Source organism: Tympanuchus pallidicinctus, unplaced genomic scaffold (assembly GCF_026119805.1).
Source record: "Tympanuchus pallidicinctus isolate F22 unplaced genomic scaffold, pur_lepc_1.0 scaffold42, whole genome shotgun sequence".
NCBI classification, from domain to species: domain Eukaryota; kingdom Metazoa; phylum Chordata; class Aves; order Galliformes; family Phasianidae; genus Tympanuchus; species Tympanuchus pallidicinctus.
In genome coordinates, this window is record NW_026294761.1 from 411932 (window position 1) to 434288 (window position 22357).

Here is a 22357-nt window from a genome sequence, read left to right on the forward strand (position 1 = left end):
CAATCATCCTTTAATAATGCATAAAATGAGGCATTTCTCTGTTACCAAACTGAGTATTTCAGCTGGGGAAACACAGGGAAACCCTCACTCGTTTGGAAAGCACAGATGTGTCAACTGCCCGATAGATCTTGTAAAAAATAACTTGCTGATAGGGACAAAGTGCTTTGAGGATGGTGAAAGATTCCACAGCGATGCAGGCACTTCCTGCCACAAAGCCACCGATGCCACAAAGTGGACATCAAAGTTCCGGCTGCATTTCTTTACAGGTAAGCATCTTCTGAACCCAAACCTGAAGCACGTGATGGTTCCTATCATAAAAGAGTCCCTTATGATGAAAAAAAAGAAGGCTTAGCCTGCATTTTTTGCTCCTCCCTGGACTAACCTCTAATTACTTTTAAGAGGTGGGCTTGCTTGGTTCCCATCTTTCAGGCCTTAAGCAAGCGGGTTTTCTGGTCCCCAGCCCACTGAAAGTTTTTTTCATCAGTCTCTTTAGTGAGTGCCAGGAGCACCTCTCAGGGCCAGGAAATAATAATTAATAATCATAAATGATGAATATTGCCAGTGCTTTTAGACCCCAGGCTGGAGGATCCCAAGTCCCAAGCTGCTGAAGGTTTGATGATCCAAAATGTTCGGGGTCCCAAGACCCAAGGTGTTCAAGGTGCCAAGACTGAAGGTGTTCAGAATCCCAGGACTCAAGGCGTTGAGGGTATTAAGACCCAAGGTGTTCAAGGTCCCCAAACCTAAGGTATTGCCAACACTCAAGGTGTTGAGGGTCCCAAGAGCAAAGATCTTGAGGGTCTCAAGATCCGCCCCCTTCCACTCCCCACCCCGGCCCTCATCCTTGTGACTGTGAGAGTTCCTCCAAAGTGACCTTGCAGCAGAGGGGACTGAGAGCTGGGTACGCTCCTCTGAGAGGCTGCAGTCCCCAGGCCTGAGCATTTCCTGCCAAAATCACAAAAAGAAGCAGGCAGTGGTAGGTTTGGCTCAGGAAGGTTTAATGTGCTCCATCCCAGGAGTGGAGAAGCATTGCAGGGCGCTGCTGCAGGAGGGCTGCAGTGGGCGAGAGGGAGCCAGGCATGCATCGCAGCGGGGTCTGCGTGTGCAGCAGGAGAGCCAGCAGTCAGAAGGAGCTGCAGGGACGCTGCCTGAGGTCCCTGGTCAGCCAGGCTCCAGGGAGGTCCCTGGTGGTACTCAGACACCGAGGAAGAGGTGCTGCAAGGACCTGGAGCCCTACAGCGCATGGAGACGGGTGTCCCTGTAGTCAAGAAAGATAGGCAGAACCCATGGACGCTGGCCTGTTGGAGGGACCTGGAGCCCTACAACATTTGGATGTGCCTCACACTCAGAATGGGTGGCTGAGGAGGAGGAAGCTCTACAGTGCTTGGATATGAGTTTGATAGGCAGAAACATAGGGCATGCAGCAAGCAGCCCAGGTCTCAGCCTCCACCATACCTGCAGAGCCTGACCTAGAGCTTCAGCGCCGTGACGCGAGGGATGTGGAAGGGACAGGTCTCCTCTGAGCCTGTAGAGCTGTGGAGAAAGAAGGAGAAAACATCAGATAGCCAAGGAGGAGCACATATCTGCCCACTCTGCGTTGGAACTCGCCCACCCCATGCTTGCTTCTTACATGAGCCGGTTGCGGATGGGGCGGAAATGCTTGGTGAGCCTGACGGCAAAGATTATGTTGGGGATGAGGAAGAAGGTGCAGCACCCCAGGCTGAACCAGAAGGCATTCTGCAAGGAGAGAGCGCATGGGTCCCTGCTGGGCTGTGCAGGGAGAGGCAGAACCAAAGGGGCTGGGGAGCCTTGTGGTTGCTGGTCCCAGCGTGGGGTGCAGCACTGAGGTCCTTACCCAGGGGTCAGCAATGCGATCACACAGGATCACCCTCCCGTTGTCAAGGGCTGTGGCGAGAGGCTGGCATGAAGCCACATCCTCCCTCAGCTGGAACAAGAAGCGGGGAGGCCAAGCTTAAAATCCCACCCAGCTCAGGAGGATGCAGTTTGCTGCCTCCACTCTGACAAAGGTGAGCACCCACCGTCTGTCCGACCCAGTGCAGGTACTGTGCAAAGTAGCGCAGCTCCTTCCTTGTGAAGCAGCCAATCTCCTGGGGTGGAAGGAAGGTGGCATGGAGGCTGGGCTTAGGAAGAGGACTTGAGGCTCCAATTGCCTCTTCCTCGATTCCAGAGCTCCTTTACTGCTTTTTTTCTCTGGCTGTGGGGTATTTTTCTGCTCCTGGCTCACCTGCCGGAGGATCTGCTGGGCTTGCACAGGCAGCCGGGCTTCCACTGATGCAATGGTGGCCAGCGTGGTCTTCACTCGGTCCTAGAGAAGTGCAAGAAGTACAGAAAACCCTCAGGGCACTCAGCAACACTGGGCCTGGTGGGATGGGTGCCCAAGGATGAAATTTCTAATTTGGTCTGACTGCTGTGGGGTAGGGAGAAAAAACCCTCCTGGCAGGGTAGAGGCTCAATTAAACGCAGTGAGGCATCTCTGCCAGGGATGGGATGCTCATGGGCTGGCATCATTCCTGGGTCTCCATCATCCTATGACTCACTTTTGGGATGCTGTACACACAGGGCCCCGTGTATGCTTTTGGTACCTGAAGGTGCGGTGCCAAGCGTGAAAGGAACCGGACGCTTTCCCCCAGCTTCACCTATAGGACAGGGAGGTGAGAAGGCTGCAAAATCCCTTTTCTCCCCTCCACAGGGACAGGAGCTGCCTTGTAGGTGTGAACTCACCACCAGCGCCTCCTGAGTTTGCACCGTGGAGTTCTGCATCCGCCACAGAGCCTTGGCCTCAGCAGCCAGCCGTCCCGCCACCGTGCCATTCCTCTGCAGGGGGACAGCAGGGTGAGGGCAGTCCCGTGGGCACACAGGCAGCTGCTGCTGTCTGCCATGCCACTCACCTGCATCTTCTGCAGCCCCTCCAGGCTCCGAGCCAGAGCAGGGAGGCTGGTCTGCACCACAGGGATCTTCATCTAGAGGAAAACAGAGTCATCGGCTGCTTGAAATCCAGCCTCGGAAAGACTGTCACAGGAACCAGGTCTCTGCCAGCAGCCCCTCACCTCCTCCTGGAAGCTCCCATAGTCCACCTCATCCACACCGCTGCGGGCAAAGGTCTCCAGGTCGTTCCTGCCCTCACTGCGGAGCAGCCGCACATCCCCCAGCTGTGCCGTGAAGTCAGCCAGGCGTTTTTGGAAGTTGGCCGTGTACTGCAGGGATGAGAAGGGATGCTCGGGGCCTGGCACCTCCATCCCAGTCACCCCAGTAAAGCTCTTGCATCCCTGCGCTGTTTCCAGAAGCTCTGCTTGAAGGCAGCCCTCACCTTAGGGCTTTTGAGGTGCTCATCCAGGTCGTAGGACTTCTCCAGCTGCAGCACCTCCCACAGCCCCGCGCCACTCTTGCACTCCCTGCAAAATGAAGGGGCAGTCGGTATCACCCCAATTAGCACTCCTCCTGCCAATTTGGGGCAGCGGAGGGCTCCTGCCAGCACCCACCGGTATGCAGCAGTAAGGTTGGAATCCCTCCTGAGGTTGAGCTGCTGGGTGAGGTTCATGGATGGAGGGAGGTTCCCAGGGGTGTCAATAAACTGAACAAAACAGTCAGAAAGAGAGGGGCAGGGTGAGACGCATACATTCCTAGACATGTTTTTTTGGGGGTGATCTGCCCTCACATGTGTGTTCTGGTGTACCCCATCCCATCTGCAGCTAATCTTGCATGAATTGCATTGCCAATCACGAGCACTTCAGAACCATCCCAGCACCTCCAAACACCCAGGGGACAGTGATGCAGGTGGGAGCATTGTCACACGAAGGAAATGAACCATGCAAAAGCCAATTTCCCACTGCAAATCCAGCAATCCAATTGGAATCTTAATTCTTTGGTCTAGGATGAGGCTTTCAGGTTGGACATTAAGGAAAATTTCTCTGAAAGAGTGTTTAGGCACTGGCACAGGCTGCCCACGGATGTGGAGTCACCATCCCTGGAAGTGTTCCAGAACCACGGAGATGTGGCACCGAGGGACGTGGTTCAGTGGTCAATACTGGTGGTAGGTTGACAGTTGGAGTAGATGATCTTTTCCAACCTTATTGGGTTCAGGGACAGGAGGCAGAGCATTTGTGGGCATCTTGGTGAGCGCATGCAGAGGCGTATGAAGAGACAGACAGACGTCCACCCACCTTGTAAATCTCCTGGTTGACCCAATTCCTGCAAACCAACGTCTGGACGTTGCCCCCAACCACGAAGGTGGTGAAAACCATGAGGATGAGGAGCCAGGAGAACAGGAAGCCCAGGCCCACGCCGCTGAAAGAAGGAGAGGAGGTGCCCAAGGCAGCTCTGCAGACCTGAGCAGGCTTGCGGTGACCTGCCTGGCCCCGCGGCTCCCTCCTGCGCCCAGGCACGCCAGCTGGGTGCGGGAGCTGCTGGCTCCTAGGGAGGAGCAGCTTCTCCCAAACCCTCCGGCGCAGGCGGAATCTACAAAAGCCTTTCAGTTCAGCTGGCTCCTGGTTCCTGCCTTTGCTTTTGCCTTTTTTTTTTTTTTTTTTTTGTATTTTTGGGTGGCATGAGATGGCCACAGACCCCTGGGAGTAATGCTTACATCATGAGAAACTTGGCACCGGCTTCTCCTCGGCACTCGTAGTCGCTTGGGTCCTCCCGCTTGGACAGTCCATATGCACCCAGAGCCATCCCAGCCACATTGCAGGCGACAATGAGGAGGACGATGGAGCACAGCGCCGTGCCTGCAACCCACCTGGGGGAAGTAACAGGCCGATGGTTGGACTTGATGATCTTAGTGGCCTTTTCCAGCCTTAATGATTCTATGATTCTAAGTTGCAGCAGGCCATGACCTTGAGATACAGACCCATATGGGGCTCGGAGAGGGTCCGCACCCACCTCCTTTGCATCCCCTGCAGCCATTTGGATCACCTGTACCACTCGAAGCGCTCCACCTCCCGGAGGAAAGGCTGACTCCTGTCCTCTGCCTTCAGCAGGGCTTTGTTGACGTGCCGGGTGTAGTCAGGAAGGGGGAAGCCATCGGCTATGGTCTGCACCTTCTCTGACACTTGGGCCATCTCCTCCCTCAGCTCTGCAAGATGAAGAGAGATACTGAAATCCTGGGGTGAGTCCGGAGAAGGGCAACAAAGCTGTGAAGGGTCTGGAGCACAAGTTTTATGGGGAGCAGCTGAGAGAAGTGGGACTGTTCAGTCTGCAGAAAAAGAGGCTCAGGGGAAACCTTGTGGCTCCCTGCAACTCCCTGAGAGGAGGTTGTAGGGAGGCGGGATTGGCCTCTGCTCCCAGGTAACAGCGATAGGATGAGAGATGATTGCCTCAACTTGCACTAACAGACATTTGGATTGGATATTAGGAACAATTTCTTCCCAGAAAAAGTGGTTGGGCACCAGCACAGGCTGCCCAGGGAGGTGGTGGAGTCATCGTCCCAGATGTTCAAGAGCCGTGGAGATGTGGTTGTGAAGGATGTGGTCAGTGGGCATGGCGGGGCAGGCTGGGGTTGGACTAGATGATCTTGGAGGTCTCTTCCAACCTTAATGATTCTATGATTCTAAGCTTATATTGGAGGGGGTCCCTGTGTCCCACCCCATCTCTGAATCAGGATTTGCCCCACGGAGGGCATCCCTCCTCCTCATGGGGGTTCTGCTCACCCTGGATCACTTGTGCCATCCTCTCCACAGCCAGCTCTGGGATAGAATTGAAAGTACCATTGCCCTGCGAGGAGAAGAGGGACTGTGAGTGGCACAGATGGAGATCCCATGGGTGCTGAGCCACCCCACTGCACCCACCTGCCGAATCATCTCTGCAAAGTCACTTCGGGGCAGACCAACCAACGTCTTCAACACCTTCTCCACCGAGGGCACCTTGGAGTGGGAAAAGCATCCTGTGAGTCTGGTGAGTGTCGGAGGGGTGGGGGGTGACCAGCACCCCATCCCACCTTGCTGTAGTCAGCGCCCAGCTGCAGGCTCTGTGCCCTGCCCAGCACGCTGGCACAGGAGGTGCAGCGCGGATCGTCCAGGAGTGCGACCACACGCTGCCGTCGCTCCTGCAGTGCCGGCTCCAGCTCAGCCCGTGCCTCTGTCAGCACTCGGACCGTCTTGTTGAGAATCTGTAAATGGTGCAGCGAGGTCTGTAGGTCTTAAAGAGAAAGCCCAGGGCTAGTTCTCGCTGCTCCACTCGGCCACCCCTGTCTGCAAGCAAGGCTTTGGGAGCAGCCCCAGGTTAATCACGCTTAACATTACCTGCCGCCCTGTCCTGCAGGTCTGCCAGTGCTGCGTAGGTCATTGCCTTCAGCTGTGTGTGGATGGAGAGCCCCACGCTGCGGCTCACCCCTGCAAGGCACCACGAGACCATCAGCCCCTTGTTCCATCCCAGAACAGGGTGCTCTGGGGGTCTGTGCAGTGCTTACCCCCCAGGTCAGAGATTATTTGCTGCCGGGGCACTTCAAACTGGTCCACTGCCATTTGCACACCCTGCAAAGAGAGAGGAGCTGCTGTGCAGGGGCATCATCAGGGAGCAGAGGAAGCCCTGTGTTGTATTAGAAACGCATCCATCTCATTTGCTTCCCAAACTGCTTTGCCCTGGCATATCAGTCACTCCAGCACCCACCTGGGGGATGTTGGCAATGTGCTGCCGCAGTGTGCGCAGCGTGGCCGGCACAGCACCGAGCCCCGGCTCCATCTGCTCCTTCACTCGCTGGTTGGTGACCAAGGCACAGATGGCGCTGGTCCTGCCAGGGATACAGGAGGTGACGGGAAGGTCCCATAGAGCATCCCCATCCCCACCTCCATCCTCACTCTCATCCCCATCCCAATCCGCATCCTCAACTCTATTCCCACCCCCAACCCTATTCCCATCCCCATTCCCATCCCCATCAGCATGCTCCCTTTGGGGTGAGGCACTTCAGGACACTCACAGGATGATGATGGAGGTGATGGAGAGGCAGACAAGGAGGCAGCGGCGCCGGCAGGCCAGGGAACGCCGATGGGCACGCAGGCGGCCCCCGCACCGCCGCCGACTCCGGCAATAGCAGAAGCACAGCCCTGCCACCGGCACAGCCACAGTGAAGAGCAGAGCCACCGCAGCACAAATGACGTAGCCCAGCTCGTACTGCACCACCTGTGTGATGGCAGAGAGTGGTTTTGGGGTGTTCCATCTGTTTGTTTTTATATATCCCCAATTTTGGGCTGGGTGCCACCGCTGTGGCTTCCATGTCTTCACGTCCCTGCTCACCTGTGATGCCCGCACTGAGCTGGGGTTGTTCAGGGCTGCCCTGAGAAGCTCTGCAAACAAACCGTGGCAACGATGAATGCCTCAAGGGCAGTTCCCACATCCCACCTCGTGCACCCCTATCCCTCCGTAGGCAGCATCCCCTTCCATGATGGGACAAAGCAGCTTCAACCCCACCAACCACTCCCAGGTACTGCAGAGGGCTCCAAGGGGTGGTGGTGGTGGTCATGTTGCCTTTCCAGGTGGGGACTCACCTGTGGGTAGGGGGTTCTGCTGGATGAGGTCCAGGTAGTGTCGGACGAGGCCATAGAGGGGGTCAAGAGAGCTGGGCACGCGGTGCAGCGCCGGCACTCGGATTTCAGCATGGGTGTCGGTGAAGCGGAGGACACCAGCAGGGCTGCTGGGGAGGCACTGCTGGGCGCCAGCAGGACGCAGCAGCACCCAAGCGAGGAGCAGCCCGGCTGCCCGCATGGCTTCGGTGGTGAGGAAAGAGCCGGGCGGCCGTCAGCCTGCGAGCGCACGGAGGGGCATGCCCGGCCCTGGTGGCTTCGTCGGCTGCTCCAAGGAAACCTGCCTGACAGGTTGGCCGCCGCCGAGCCCAGACGCTGCGTGGCTGCTCCCCCGGCCTCCCTGGGGCGTCTGGGCTTGGCCAGGCTGTGCAAGGCGGGGTGATGAGCCGCCCAAACCTTCCCAAACCATCCCAGGGCTGTTTTGCAAGCGCTGCGTCCCTCGCCATGCTCAGCCCTGCAGGCAGCAGAGATCCCTCCTCACCTGCAAACAGCATCCCCTTGGCTGGGCTTGGACAAGGCTCGTCCCCAGCTGTCCCATGGGCACGTCCTGCTCCATAGGAGGAGCTGAGCTCTAGTGACAAGGATGGCAGGAAGGGAGGGAGTTTCCCTTTGGGACAGAATGCAAAGCAGTGTGGTCCCTCCTTCAAAAAAGGTGCTTTTCCCCCAGCAAGGGATGGATGGACGCAGCAACTTTGTGGAGCAGATGGCATAACGCACTGCTCCACAAAGAAACATAGAATGGTTTGAGTTGGAAGGGACCCTTAAAGGCCATCTGGCCCAACTCCCTGCAACAAAAAGGGACACCCACAGTTCAGTCAGGTGCTCAGAGCTCCATCCAGTCTGACCGTGGATGTCTCCAGTTATAGGGCATCCATCATCCCTCTGGGCAACACATTTCAGTTCCTCACCAACCTCACTGCAAATTTCTTCCCTACATCCAGCCTAAATCTCTCCTCTTGCTGTTAGAAACCATTTCCCCATATCCTACGACAACAGATCCTGCTAAAATCTGTCCCCTTCTTTCTTACAGTCCCCCTTTATAACCCTCCTGGGAATAAGATGCATCAGACTGGAAAATCCTGCCCTGGACCTACAGGCTTGGCTGATTCCTGTCCCAGGACAAAACTCCCAGGACCAGAAAAGCATGGAGTCGGGAGAGCAATTACATGCAAGGCATCTATATAGGTCTATATGACTGCAAAGCAGCCCTGGCCGCCCCCGCTTCCCTGTGCCGTGGGAACGGCTCCTCCCAGCACTCCCTGCATCTCCCATGGGTGCCCACAGCAGGACAGGAGCAGATTCCCCCTCCATCCATCTATCTGCTCCCATCCATGGTGGCCATCCAGGCTCCAATTCACAGGGCAGGCATGGGAAGCTTCCCTAATGAAGTGCTGCATGAGAGAAACGAGAATAAATGAAGAAAAAAAAAAAAAATAATCCCATCCCAGTGATTTCCTTTCCCGACAATCACTCACTATCCAAATACATCCTAATTTTCCATCCCAAAAATTCTGTATCCCAACAAAGGCTTTTTTGGGGGTGAGGTGCTTTTTAGAGGGGACGGGATGGGGCTGGCAGAGGCAGCCCCCAGGACACCGATGCGTTTGTACTGCCTGAGATGGGCACAGGGCCTGGATGGACTCCAGCATGTGCCTACCCAGGTCACTGTAGGGCATCTTCTGCTCCAGGTGTCAGCCCTGCAGAGCCTTGGCTCTAAGGTTTTAGGTCTGGAGCCTGTCCTGTGGCCCAGGAATGGAGGCCAGAAGCCCACCGCCACCACTTTCCTGTTACCGCAATGATTTCCTGTTCAAAAATAAAAAGATTTCCCATCCCAGAGTCACCTGTGGGCCCCCAGTACTGCCCAGAGCCCCCCAGCACTGACTGCCGCCCCTCAATAACCTCACAGAGCCCCCAGGTCCTTCCCAGTGCCCCCAGCGCTGTGAAGAACCCCCCCCCAAGCACAGTCCAAAGCTCTCCGGTGCCCCCTGGTGCTGTCTGCAGTCCCTGAATAACCTCCCAACGCCTCCCAATATTGTACAGAACCTCACAGTGCAAATCCATTGCCCCCAAGCATTATTTGGAGTCTCCCCCAGTGCCATTTGCAGCCCCTCATTAACCTGCCCCCAGTGCTACCTAAAGATGCCCACATCCTTCCGAGCGTCTTCCAGCACTGCAGAGCCTTTCCCACGCCCCAAACGCTGCCCGAAGCTCTGCAGTGCCCCCTCGTGCTGTCTGCAGCCTTCAATAACATTCCAGCTCTCTCCCAGGATCCCTCAGATCTGTCTGAACCTTCGTGGTGCAATCCCAGCACCCCCAGTACTGTCAGTATCTCCTCATCGCCCTTCCAGTGCTCTCTAGTTCTATCCAGAACATCCTAGTATGCTCCCAGTGCAATCCCAGTACTGCCTACAGCTTCTCTGTGCCTCCCGGTATCCTCCAAGGCTGTCTAGAGCCTTGTAATACAAATTCAATCCCTTCCACTATTGTTTAGATCCCCCACCAGGCCTTTCTAGCTCCCCAATGGTCCCTAATCCTGTCTACAGCTCCTCAGTAACAGCCTGCTGTCCCCCAGGGCTCTTCCAGTGGCCCCCCAGTACAGCTTAGAGCCCCCATGGTTCTCCTAGCATTCTCCCAGTGTTGTCTAGAACCTTTAGTACAAACCTCGTGCCACTGAGTACCATCTGGAGTCCACCAGTGCTGCCTGTAGCTCCTCAATAACCTCCCAGTGCCCCCCAGTTCTGCTTAGAGACCCCAAGTGTGCTCTCGTGAAACCCAAACCTGCCTGGAGTCTCCCAGCGCTGCCTGCAGCACATCAGCAGCCTCCTGCAGCAATGGGTAGAGCTGGTGGTGATGGAGCTTGGCACAGACTGAACAGGGATGGGAGACCTCTCAGGCACTCTAGGAAGGCTCCTGGGGGACCCAGAGCTCTGCAGGTGCATTTGGGCGCCCAAGAGCACACAAGGGTGGCTCCTGGAGGCCTCTGGGGCACTTTGGAGGACATTGAGGAGCTCTTGGGTGCCTCTGAGCGCACAGTGGGGCACTGGGTGGCCCCTTGAGCAGCAGGAGAGGCCTCTCAGGTTCCCCGCCAAACTCAGCTGCTACTCTCAGATAGAGATCAGATCTCTCAGATATAGATCAGATAGCTGATAGCACACAAGCAGCCTTGGGAGGCCGCTCAGACACACATGGAAACATCTCAGGCACCCTGGAGTACACTGAGAAAACTCTGCTGGTACTCCTGCATGCCCTTGAGGCCACCTAGGATCCCTCAGAGGACTCACTTTTGTGCTCCAGGGCACCCCAGAGGCCTCCCCGTACCCCAGCCTGTACTCTTGGGTGCCAAGGGTACCGACAGTGCTCAAATGCATGCTCCATGGTGACCCAGAGGCTTCCCCAGGTGCTCTGGAGGTCTCGCAGGGCACCCCAGTGTACTATTAGGTGTCCAAGAGAACTTGCAGAGCTCAACGTACTGCAGGACCTTCCCAGTTTGCTCCAAGGGTCTTTGCAGCTCCCTACAGGACATGCTCTTCTGGGGTGGAAGGTCTTAAGCTGCATGAACACTGGTTTTACCCACCACAAAATGCAAAACAGTGCAAATTAACCTTGCCTACTGAAAAACTTGCTGGGTCAGACAGCATCACACATGTTCTTCTACATACCTACTGGGAAGGTAGATATGAAACAGCTCCAGGTCACAATAGCTTTGGTTTTGAAAATCCTGTGCTACTTCTACTTCCTTTCTTCTGCTTTTAGCTGCTAATTCTGTATCAATTCTAAGCTCAGATTAGACCTATATTTGGCCTTATATGCACATAGAGCAGTTAATGGCAGGCTTGGAGCCTAATGAGCTGTGAGCTGGATCTCAGTGCTGCCAGCATAAGGCATTACCTGGATTAGTGGGCTGACAACACAGCTATTCCTGTGCCCTTCTGCAGCAGCACAGCCCCACTGACCTCAACGTCCTTCTGTGATTTCTGGCTGCTCTGTTCCTCAGTGCATTAAGGTCAGTTAATCAATTAAGATTGATTTCTTCTTCCTGACCTCAGGTTCTATACACTTCTGTTGATTTTCCCCCCCACAGCGTTGCTCTGTTGCAGGTTCAGAGTCCCTGGCACTGATTTCCTGAAGGAGACATTTCTTCCTTCCAACTCAGAATCTTGAGGAAGAAACAGTGATATAACAAAACCAAGTGGAAGTTCCACAGATGTGCGTTAACCAAACAGCAGTGCTTTAGGCTGCATCTATTGCTGTGATAAGCTGTGACACCATACAGCTGACCAGCAAACCTGAACTACGCCATTTCACTGCATGGGTGCTGATGCCTGAGCCCAATAACCACACCTCACTGCTAAGAGTCAGGAACCCCACACCAACCCAAGTGCTTTATTAGCAGGTGACTGCTGCGTAGTGCTGCTCATTAAATGCTAACCCAACGCTGTTCCACACCATGGATGGGTGACCTTCACCGTGAAGTGGGTAGAAGTTGGCCAAACCCCACCTCCACCCATGCCCAGTGCCATCTCCATCACATCTCATGACACGACCCAACTGCTATCACTGGAGGCTTCGCTGCTGCTCTTCCAGTCAGCCCCATCACCCCCATTCCATTACCTGCGCGTGGCTTCCACTGAAGGCTGTTTCTCTCCTTCACCACCATCGTGATGAGGGTTCAAATAGAATGGCTGAGGATATGGCAGTAATACAGGAAATCACACTATTGGCATCTTCACTATCACCTTCCCAGGAACCGTATTTCTGCTGCCTTCCTCCCTCTTCCTCACCCACATTACAGCAACCTGAGGGCCCAGATTCTTGCCTGCTGAAGGCACCAGCCCAGATGTGCAGTTACACAGACACATACCCTCAAGACACAGATGCACCCAGTGAAACAACAACATTTTGTCTTTATTAGGAGTTCCCATGGTAATATAACACAGAGTTCTTCAGGAATAAAACACAAGACTTGGGGTTGGGTGTTTTTTTGTTGTTTTTTGTTTTTTTTTTTTTGCCATTGAGACAATGGTCAAATATCAGTACTTCTTTTTGTCTACACACATGATCAGCTTTAGCACTTACAGCTCCTCCACTCATGGTTCACAATCACAAATCCAAGGGTTAAATCCAGCTAGTATTAAATCCTACTGTTTCTGTTTTAATTATTATTATTATTTTTAGAGCTTCAAGTCACTGCGGTTAATTAATTAAGTCATGTTTTTTTTTCTTTAAGCATTTACATATGACATTCAATAAACAGACACAAAGCAGACGAGCTCTCACAGGAAAAAACATGCTTACACAGCCTGCAAAAAATCTTTTTTTTTTTTGTGATTTTCTTGCTTTTTTTTTCCTTTACTCTTTCGAAGAACAAATTGAAATCCAAAAGTCATCATGAGTCAATGAAGGAAAATAAAAGGAAGACTTAAGTGAATACTGAAGAGCCGCGTGTTTTGTAGAATCGACACGGATCCCAATTTCTTTCTTTCTCTCCCCAACTCGTTCAGATTGGTTTTAACATACAGGTGAAAGACAGCTGCAATATATATTATGCTCACAGATTACTTCACAAAGTGCAAACTCTTATGCAAAACTAACCACCCAAGGGTTAAACCTAGATACAAAAGGCATGGATGAGTATGGCAATGTCTTAGCTTTGATGTTCAAAGGGGCCTATGGGAATTGTGCTGGGAGGGGCAGGGTACCTACACTGCTCCCAGATCCTTTGACAATCCCAGCGTTGCTACTGCATCACAACAAATTTGGTAGTTGCTTCTTAAAAGCCTTCTCATATTTAGTTTTTCATTACAAGAAACCATTCAAGAAAATGCTCACAAACAGGGAAAATGAGGTCCATGCACATGGTGAAGGACAAACAGAAGATAAAGCAGAAGACACAGCCAAGCACCAGGGCTACAGACAGTGGAGGTAATGCTTTGTTAACTGTGGGTAGAAAAGCTCTCTGTGCTCAGAGACAGCCCAAGCCCTTGGGACCATCAAGCTCTCCAGCGAAGCGTAAGTGGGACTCTAACAGTGCAGATTTATGCTCCATGTCCTGAAAACCTGAAAACATGAGCCTCCAATACCAGCGCTAAAAGACCTCTCAGTCCTGGGTTTAAATGATCCTGTGATCAGTGCTTAGTTGGAGGAGCACTCCTACCTTCTGGTTTCTCAAACCTGAGGCACGAGCAGGGCCGGGGGCTTCTCAGGAATATTTGCACCAAAGCAGATCCCTGAAGGAATGACAGACTGTGAAATTCGCACATGGATGAGAGATTCTCAGCTGCTGTTGACCCACTGAGCTGCTTGGAGGCTCCCAGTTACAACAGCTGGGCATCTGGACGCTAGTTGGAATCGCCACAGATGCTCAGGCATGCACACAACAGAGCAGCCTTCCAACAAGAGCTAAAGATAAGCTCTCAGAGTTTTAAATAACCACTCATTAATGGCCAGGAAAGGGGATGTGGCTGCTACAGAAATCTTTCAGGCAAAGTACTGCCCGTTGCCTATGGCCCTCTGCTTACTGACTGCTACCTGTAAACCAACTGCTAAGAGCTCCTCCAGAGGCTCTGCCCAGCTCTGTAGCCCCAGTGTTTGCACCAGCTCAAGAGCCAGTATGCTGAAGTGAAGATCATAGCTTACGAACCTGCACTGCTGCCTCCTACTGCAGCTAAGTGGGAAGAACGGGCTGGAATGATGCATCCTAGGAGCACCCAAAGTACCAAAGGGGCAGTGACACTGGTGGGGGTCCGTAACTCGAATGAGGCTCGGAAAGGAGCAGGGAGAACTGAGAGATGCCCAGTTCTGAGATAAGGCTTTGTAAACATGATGAGACAAACGTATTAAAAACATACACAGACATTTAAAATTAAAAACAAAAACAAAAAAAAAAAAAAAGGAAAAACTCCTCAAGAACCTAATTTGCAGCAGAATCAGGAAGGAAAAAAAAAAAAAAAGAAAAAAAAAAACCCCAACAGAACAAAAGTCTCCAACAGTTCTAGCTCACCCGATGGCGGGGTGCCATGTGCTCTGTCAGCTCCTAGTGCTGGGTCCTGGTTCTTTCTCTTGGCAGCAAACAGTTATGCTGTGGCCTCAGAGGTGGTGGTGGGGAATGGTGCCAGACTGGGATTCGTGGCCCTCCGTGCTCTCCTAGCTATGCTGCTGGAACACAGAACCCTAAAGAACATCCAGTTTATAACCCTTGAACTACTCTTCTGCTTGACATTGGGGGGAAAAAAAAAAAAAAAAAAAAAAGCTATTTTTTTTACATTTAAAATTTATTTATTCTTTTTTCTTTTCATCTGTGTCTTAAAGGCAGCTCCGGGGAAATTCACTTTATCCTCCCTTTATTAAAAGAAAGATGCTGAATGGGACATAGGCCACATATCTCAAACATCCTCTTCACATTTACTTTTGCATGTCAGAGGTGTCAAAACAGGGTTGGTTGTTTTCTCATTAAACGTGTAGGGGCTGACAGGGAAGTGAGAGGGGTTGGTGAAGATGAGGAGGGAATCTGAGGGGACCGAAAGAGGCGCATTACTTCAGCCCCCCCCCATTGCCCGCAGTAACCATCACAGGCTCTAAAAGAATCAAAAAGGGTCTCCAGGTGCCCCCATCCCCTCCCCTGGTCCGCTGGGCGGGCGGAAGGGGTCGGTCCTTAACCCAAGCTGGTGATGTTGGCACGTCCGCCCGGCGGTGCCACGATGCGCTGGGTGGTGCGGCGTGGGATGTTGTCATCAATCTGTGCGCCTGTGGGAGACAGGAGGGACGTCGGGTTCAACCACAGAGACTGTGTGAGATGCAGGGGGTCTGGAACAGGTCGCCCCGTCCCTGCAGACCCCCGTGGATGGGGCTGCTCTGAGCACCCGATCGAGCTGTGGGTGTTGGCTGCAGAGGAGCTGGACCACACAGCCTTCCTTCCAACTCAAACCATTCTACGAGCAAAGTGCATCCAGCGCCTTAATTCTGCTGAAATCTGCTCTGAATTGACACCACCACTCTGAACACGGGCACCCAGCCCTATGCAGAACTTATGCAGAACTGGCTAAATGCTTCTCCCTTCGCAAGCCCCTCACTGTCTCCAACTTTCCTTGTTGCTGAGCCTCTTGCCCTGTAACGCTCGGCTTCTTTTCTTAGTCTACTTGTCCTGACCCTGTTAAGGCACTTGTGTCCTGTCCAAACTATTCCACCCCCAGTGCATGGAGAAATCCACCTGCTGCATGCCAGACCTACAGCTGCTCTCAGCTGGCAACTGGCACTGGTGCAATCACATAGCCAGCTGAGCACTGAGCGACAGGGAATGCAGCATTTAAGAAAATAAAGAGGGCTCTATGAGAGCTCCTCTACAAGAATACGTACCAGACAAGCTAAAGCCAGACTGGTGCAGGTTCCTCACGGGTGGGGCTTGCTGTTTGGCAGGAGATGTTTTAGCTGAAGATGCAGGAGTGACCGTCTTCGGCGTCACTGACACTTCGCAGACCGGCCCATCGTAGAGGCCTCGAGGCACACCCCGCAGCTCAGCCAGCTGCAACACACAGCAGCAGGGAGCTTTAGGGTCAGACAGCCTTCAGCACGGCCCTAAACAGCTGGCCAGATGTTGCTAAGCCAAAGACGCATATTTCAAGATTCATCTCTACTAAGAGGATTTGAAAGCAAACAGGACCTTCCTTTCCTTTCCACTCTGTTCCCCTTTCCCCTTCATTTTCTCCTTCCTTTCCCCTTTCCTTTTCCCCTTCCTTTTATGACCTCAGCCAACCTGCTGTTGTATTAAATGCTCCTGGCCACTCTAAGGAGCTTATTGCTCCTACCCCAGGAGAGCCACGCTGCTACAGAGCAGAGCTGCACAGACAGAAGCCAGGCCAGCTTCACTTCTTCAGCTTCAGAGCTTTACATTGGGTTAAACATAATTATTCCAGCCGAGATACTGCCCAATTGGATTTGTAGGTCAAACACACATCTCTGCAGGAGGGCAGAACGCAACAGAAAATACAGTTCTCTTCTCCCCAGTGCTGAATTATCTGTGCTTGTAATTCTTGTAACTTGTAATTCATCCAACAAGTAATTAAGGAAAAATCTGCAAGGGATGAGCAGACTGCCTATGGTCAGCAAACCAAAACAGCTCTGGTTTTGTCCAGGAGAGGGCAATACCTCAGGCTCTGAAACATCTCAGAAACCTGACTTCATCTGGAAATAAACTTCTCAAATCCCCTGCAGTTCATTTGCAACCGATTTTAGCACCAGCTTTTCACCAGCTAAAGGCATATCAGGAGCAGTATGTTTCGAATGGGTGTATTTTAGCCTCTTAAAAATAGAAATGTTCCCACTTTTAAGCTGTGCCTATGACTCACCAGTCACCAGACAAGAGCATCTGATTGTACCTGACAGAAGGGAAAGGAGCATCTGTAGCAACAAATCAGAATGCTGAACTATTGCTGGAAGGTTTGATGCGTAATTGCTATCACTATCAGTACGTTCTGTTGGTAATCTGCAGAAGGACTCAAATCCAATCCAGACAGCTCTCACTGCCCAGGGGTCTCTAAGGTAGCAAAGAATTACAGAGCAAAAGGAACAAAATTTGCAAAAAAGCCAATCTGAAGTCAAAGTAGTGACTCAAGCAAACAGCAGAAATGAAAGGGGAATGAGCTACACATGACTTCTATGCAGGCAATGCTTCCTCTTGCAAAGTGCACGCACTGAGCCAGGGACAGCCTCTGCTTTCCACCCACTTCCACTGTGGAGCTCCAGGGGCAGCTGCTTGCACTCACCCTGCTCCTCGCTTTGATGCGCTTGTAAACGAAGTCGGGGAACGGCTTCCTGGGGATGTACCGCCCAGAGCCCTCCGTTACGTGCAGATTCCCATCCTCCAGCACGATCTTCCCCTGGCTGATAACCACCAGGGGAGACCCACGGCACTCCATGCCTTCGAAGATGTTGTACTCCAGAGACTGGAACAGACAGAGAGGCAGCGTGAGGCAAACATTCACGCCAGCAAAGCCCAGCAGTCAACGGCCATGCTAATTCCTAAGGCCTGGAAGCAAACCCAACAGCACGTGCCTCAGCTGTACAGACAGTGCCTCAACAGAATTTGTTTTAAATGAGGATACTTTCAAGCATACCTGGTCGAGACGGATGTCAGCACGTGCCTTCTCTGCACTGCATGAGACTTAAGAGCCAAATTTTTACCTGAGTTTCATATTAAAAGTGATGGTTATTTTCAAAGACTGTACTTGGAACCAGAGTTTTGGTTGATGGGTCAGAGACCAGGACAATCTTTTTACTCTAATGGGATTGCTCATCCTCAATTAATAGGATTTGAAACGTTACACCATGGAAAAAAAAGAGGAGTTTTAAAGGAATCGCTGGTAGATGTTCCACCCAAGAAGGGTCCTGGAAGGAGATACACTACAACCAGGCTATTTGGGGACTCTTACTCAGGCAACCAGCTCTGAAAGGAATCCAAGTCTTTTTCTCTGAGTTAATGATGGAGTTGAACCTTGAAGTGTGTTATAAGTATGGGTAGGCTTGACTGCAGATTTACAATTAGCTAGAATGGTGGTTAAACCGACAGCAAACCAGTTCCAGTATGAAAAAAGTTGTGGTGGCAAAGGAGGCTTAGTTAGAAACTTATGAGTTAGGCTGTTCCAAGAACAACACCATCTCCCCCTCCAGCTCCTGACGTTTCCTTGCCAGACAGTGGCAACAGCAGTGTGAATTCTTGGAAAATGTTTGCATGTTGCTCTAGCATTAAAAAATGTAACAACCATCCGATGCCACATAATCAGTATGTCTCCTTGTGTCGTGGCAACGGCTCTGCCTGACTTTCAAAGGGCTTTTGTTTTATCCTTGTGATTTAAATAGGATGCCTTGACTCTATGGGCATCACTCCTCTACATTTCTTCTTTCACAGTGTGTGAGATGCACTGCAGGAGTCGCAGTGGGGATCTGCAGTCTTCAGCCCACAAACCATTTCTGAGGAGCGGCCTCGAGATCATACAATCATGGAATCATTAAGGTTGGAAAGGACCATGAAGATCATCTGTCTGGTGGTCCTTCAGCCGAGCCCAGACATATGGCAAAACGAGGAGGTGATGAGTAGTGGTTCCTAATTGTGCTGGAGAACATCTGCAAAAGATACCTGAACTTTGTGTTAGGAAATGTTGAAGGCTCCACTTCCTAAAAACAACACCCATTAAAATGCAGTGGCTGTCACATATTCAATCCAGGAAGCTCCTTCCAGCTCTCAGAGCTCGTCAGCTCCCAAATGCACAGACTCAGGTTTACACCACTGAATCCAGCACTCTGTACGTGAGCAAGTCTTCTCTCTTCAGACTGAATGTGATGAGTCTGGAAGAACCTCAAAAGCAACCAAACTTCTGAGTCTGGACGCCTGTGTTAGACATTACGCACAGGTAAAATGAATCCAGGCCATCTGTGCCCAATTCTGACACTGAGTTAAGTCACAGGAAAGCAAATCAAACCTTTAAAAAAAAAAAAAAAAAAAAAGGTTTCTTTGTGAATGTGCCCAGGGATCCAAGTGTGGAAGAAAATTTTGCTCCTTCAGCTCCAGAGTGAATGAAAGCATTCATGGAAAAAAGAACAAGGAGTTTTTTTCCAGGGAAACATTCCATAGGTTCATCGCCAGCAGTGAAACAAGTTGTCAACAAATGCAAACAGGGGTTGCTTTCTCTGCGACAGAGCACAAATGTCACAGGGAGACTCCAACCGGTGCTCTGTGTGGGGACAGTGCTGCCATTCCGTGCAGGCTGGGATGGTTCTTGCACTGCAGGAGCCAGGTGTGAGGTCTGGGATGCTGCTGTGGGCCACAAAGCTCCAACAGTGCCACCATGAAGAGACAAGGGAAGCACTGCTTAGTTTGGGAGCTGCCCTGTGCTTCTGTGCCATCCTGGGTTGGGATGAGCATCAGGAAAATCACGCCTGACTCCACACATGCTTCCCCTACGGCTTCACTCAGCTAATGGTCCCTGCCATGGGTTCTTCTCAACTTCCCTCATCCTCATGGATATTCACCAACTTCAGGGCCTCCACCGCACCACTAACCCTGCTTCTCCATGCTCCCGAGGTGCAGGACATCTGCATCGAAGCCTGAATGCTGCCAGAAGCCTGCAGCAATCAGGGACAGATTGGTGCTCAATGTAAATCCACTCAGACTCACTGACCTGGATCACACTTCCAGAAAAGGTGTCTGGGAGCTGATGTGCTTCACTTGGAAAGGCACAGTCCTCAATCCCAGCACTGCTGAGCCAAAAGGTCATCAGTGACACATTGTGATGAGCGGTGTTTTAAACAATTCAAAGAGCCAGATCTGCACGTCCAACACTCACAAGCTCTTTGCTTTGAAAGGAATATCTGTGTGCTCATGTGATTTCAGCTTTGGACTCACACAGCTGAGCTGTACTGGATGTAAGACCACAAAGGGCTTGGGGCAAAGGTTTAAAGAAAAATAAATTAAGTAAAAAAGCCCTCAGTTGTCACAGGCTCTGGTTCCTATCAGCACAGTCTGAAGAAGAGAGAACAAAACATGCAGGAGAAATCACATCATAGAAAACATCCTTACTATGTTGTGGGTCTTGGCAGAGATTGTCTTGACGCTGTCCGGATCCCAGATAACCAAATCAGCATCAGAGCCCACGGCGATGCGGCCCTTCCGTGGGTACAGGTTAAAGATTTTAGCTGCATTTGTGCTGGTCACAGCCACAAACTGGTTCTCATCCATCTTGCCAGTCACCTGCGGAGAGGTGGAAGCATTAGCCTGGATGGCAGCACTGTGGAAACCAGCCCCAGGGCTGGCAGGAGCTCCTTCTCCAGCCAAAATACAGCCAGTCCATGACGTGTGACATACCACAGCCTTGTCCCAGATGATGGACATCCTCTCCTCCGTCCCGTTGGTTCCCTCGGGGATGAGGGTGAAGTTGTCCTTCCCAACAGCTTTCTGAGCAGTGTTGAAGGTGCAGTGGGCACTGCCAGTGACTTGGAGGTCTCCGCTGGAAAAAGGTAATGGCAGATGGGTTTTGTGCTGTCACAGCCTTTTGCTAGCTGGCAACAACCACTATTATTTTTATTAATCGCTCATCTCATGATGAGATGCATCTTGTAATGAACACAAAGAGCTCTACTCACCAGGACAGCAGGGAGTTGAGGAAATCAGGAGTGGTTGGGTCAGGACTCAGTGGTGGGGAAGTGACAAAAGCGGCCGCCTTCGCCCAATTCTTGCTCCAATAATGAGATCCATCAGTACCCAAGCTGGCTGTGATGGGCTCCCCGTACACCACAGTGCCTACAAGACAGGAATGCAGGCAAATCCACTGTAATTGCTGAGCAATGTGCATCTCTAACCTGGCTTCCAGGAGCAAAGCCTCCGTCTGGAAATGAATGTTTCCAAACCTTTACACTCCTGAGTTAATAATAAAGATATTGCTACAGATAAAAGCATGGAGCAGCAAAAGATGCCTGCGATATTTTTATAAACATACATGCAATAAAGATCTAACAAGGCTGGGTTTATCGCAGCAGGCTCTGTGCACAGATCAGCCAAGAGAAAACTCGTGTTAGAAGAGCTTAATGCCTAAAGAGAAAGCACATCACCAAGAGGAAGCATCAGTGCTTCTGGTTCCTGAATGCTCAGGAAAACTGATTCCCCCAATGGTTCAGGGTAAATCCGTGGCAGAACCAGGAAATGAAATCAGATCTTCTGACTCTCTGTCCAGTGCATTAACCACCAGTGCACCCCTCCTCCTCATTAACATTTCTGGAAGCACATGAAGGAAAAGCTGATCCATAAGGCCACGATTCTTTGCACGATGGAACATAGCAGCACATCTGCACACCAAGCAGATGCAAGGCACTGCGACTTCAAAAGCAGCACGGGCTGCAGCCCCATGGGTCTGCTCACCAAATGAAACCCTCCCCAAACCCCTGCAAAGTGCCTGTCCCTCTGGCTTCTGAGTCCAGACACCCCATGCATTCGCAAAAGCCTGCAAAGGATGGGGCAAAGTCAGAACCAAGGCAACCCACGAATGGGTCAGCAGGCTCCTGCACAGCTCACCATGCAGGGCACAGAAATACAGCCTTCCACTATACTGTCCATATCTCTGAATGGGAAAGAGTGTATCAGCTGAGGCTGAACAAATGCACAAAGTGCCTTCGTGCTGCTTCCTGACCCCAGTGACACCAGAGGATCCTATGATCAGTGTGATCAGAGGGGATCCACCAGCAGAGGAAGGGGCTGCCTGACATCGCCTGCCCCAAATAGGGTTATGAAACCAGAACAAGGCAAAAAACACACGCTGCCTATTAATGGGAGGCCTGTTGTGGGCCAGGACATTGGGAGAATTGTTCTGCAGAGAATGAGCTCCAAGATCTGCCAGCGATGGAGTCTGCGGGGAATCTCCTCCATACAAATGCCACTGGGAGCATCTGGCTTTAAATAACAGCCGTTCTTTTCCATCTAGCCAATCAATTCTGTTCTGTTTTTGCTTTGGATAGTCCTCAACTAAGTTTCCTCTGTTGCTTGGGAGGGCAGGGATGATGTGTGTGGCCCTCCTGGGCTATCCAGCTGGGTAATTGCACAGCATTTAAATTGAATTATTTGAATAAAGGAGCAGAGAATGGCACGCCATTTATACCCCTAATTCTCCTTATAAGGAGAAAATGTAATCCGAAGTCGGCTTCCCTGACCTATAGGATTAAGTTGCACAGACACATCAAGTTGTTTTTTGGGGTAATGCAACATGCAGCCACTTTACCATGTCAACACATCTTCTCATTTCAGTGTGATCTCCACTATAATGGAGCTAGGGGAGGAAAGTTCATCCAAA

At 51.8% G+C, this 22357-nt stretch overlaps 2 protein-coding genes across 5 annotated transcripts in view; both read right to left on the reverse strand.

The window, feature by feature from the left end:
* Positions 1 to 993: 993 nt before the first annotated feature.
* Positions 994 to 9344, reverse strand: PROM2 (prominin 2). Its single transcript, XM_052702051.1, has 24 exons — positions 7494 to 9344; positions 7243 to 7292; positions 6926 to 7128; positions 6619 to 6739; positions 6419 to 6482; positions 6252 to 6341; positions 5948 to 6147; positions 5799 to 5873; positions 5661 to 5724; positions 4927 to 5086; positions 4598 to 4750; positions 4179 to 4302; positions 3498 to 3589; positions 3326 to 3410; positions 3066 to 3212; positions 2907 to 2978; positions 2740 to 2832; positions 2601 to 2654; positions 2243 to 2323; positions 2037 to 2105; positions 1853 to 1942; positions 1628 to 1734; positions 1453 to 1530; positions 994 to 1255 (listed from the first exon to the last, which is right to left on the reverse strand). Exons 1-23 carry the CDS (start codon positions 7708 to 7710, stop codon positions 1467 to 1469), a joined length of 2475 nt encoding a protein of 824 aa, XP_052558011.1. The 5' UTR covers positions 7711 to 9344; the 3' UTR covers positions 994 to 1255; positions 1453 to 1466.
* A 3069-nt stretch (positions 9345 to 12413) lies between these two features.
* DPYSL2 (dihydropyrimidinase like 2) overlaps positions 12414 to 22357 on the reverse strand; it is a 44502-nt gene continuing 34558 nt past the window's right edge. For all 4 annotated transcript variants that reach the window (XM_052702017.1, XM_052702019.1, XM_052702020.1 and 1 more), the window contains 6 exons: positions 20661 to 20817; positions 20383 to 20524; positions 20098 to 20268; positions 17288 to 17467; positions 15882 to 16047; positions 12414 to 15272 (listed from right to left, as the gene is read on the reverse strand). In XM_052702017.1, the coding sequence (XP_052557977.1) occupies positions 15181 to 15272; positions 15882 to 16047; positions 17288 to 17467; positions 20098 to 20268; positions 20383 to 20524; positions 20661 to 20817 (908 nt within the window). In that variant the 3' untranslated portion in view covers positions 12414 to 15180. The remainder of the gene's footprint in view (positions 15273 to 15881; positions 16048 to 17287; positions 17468 to 20097; positions 20269 to 20382; positions 20525 to 20660; positions 20818 to 22357) is intronic.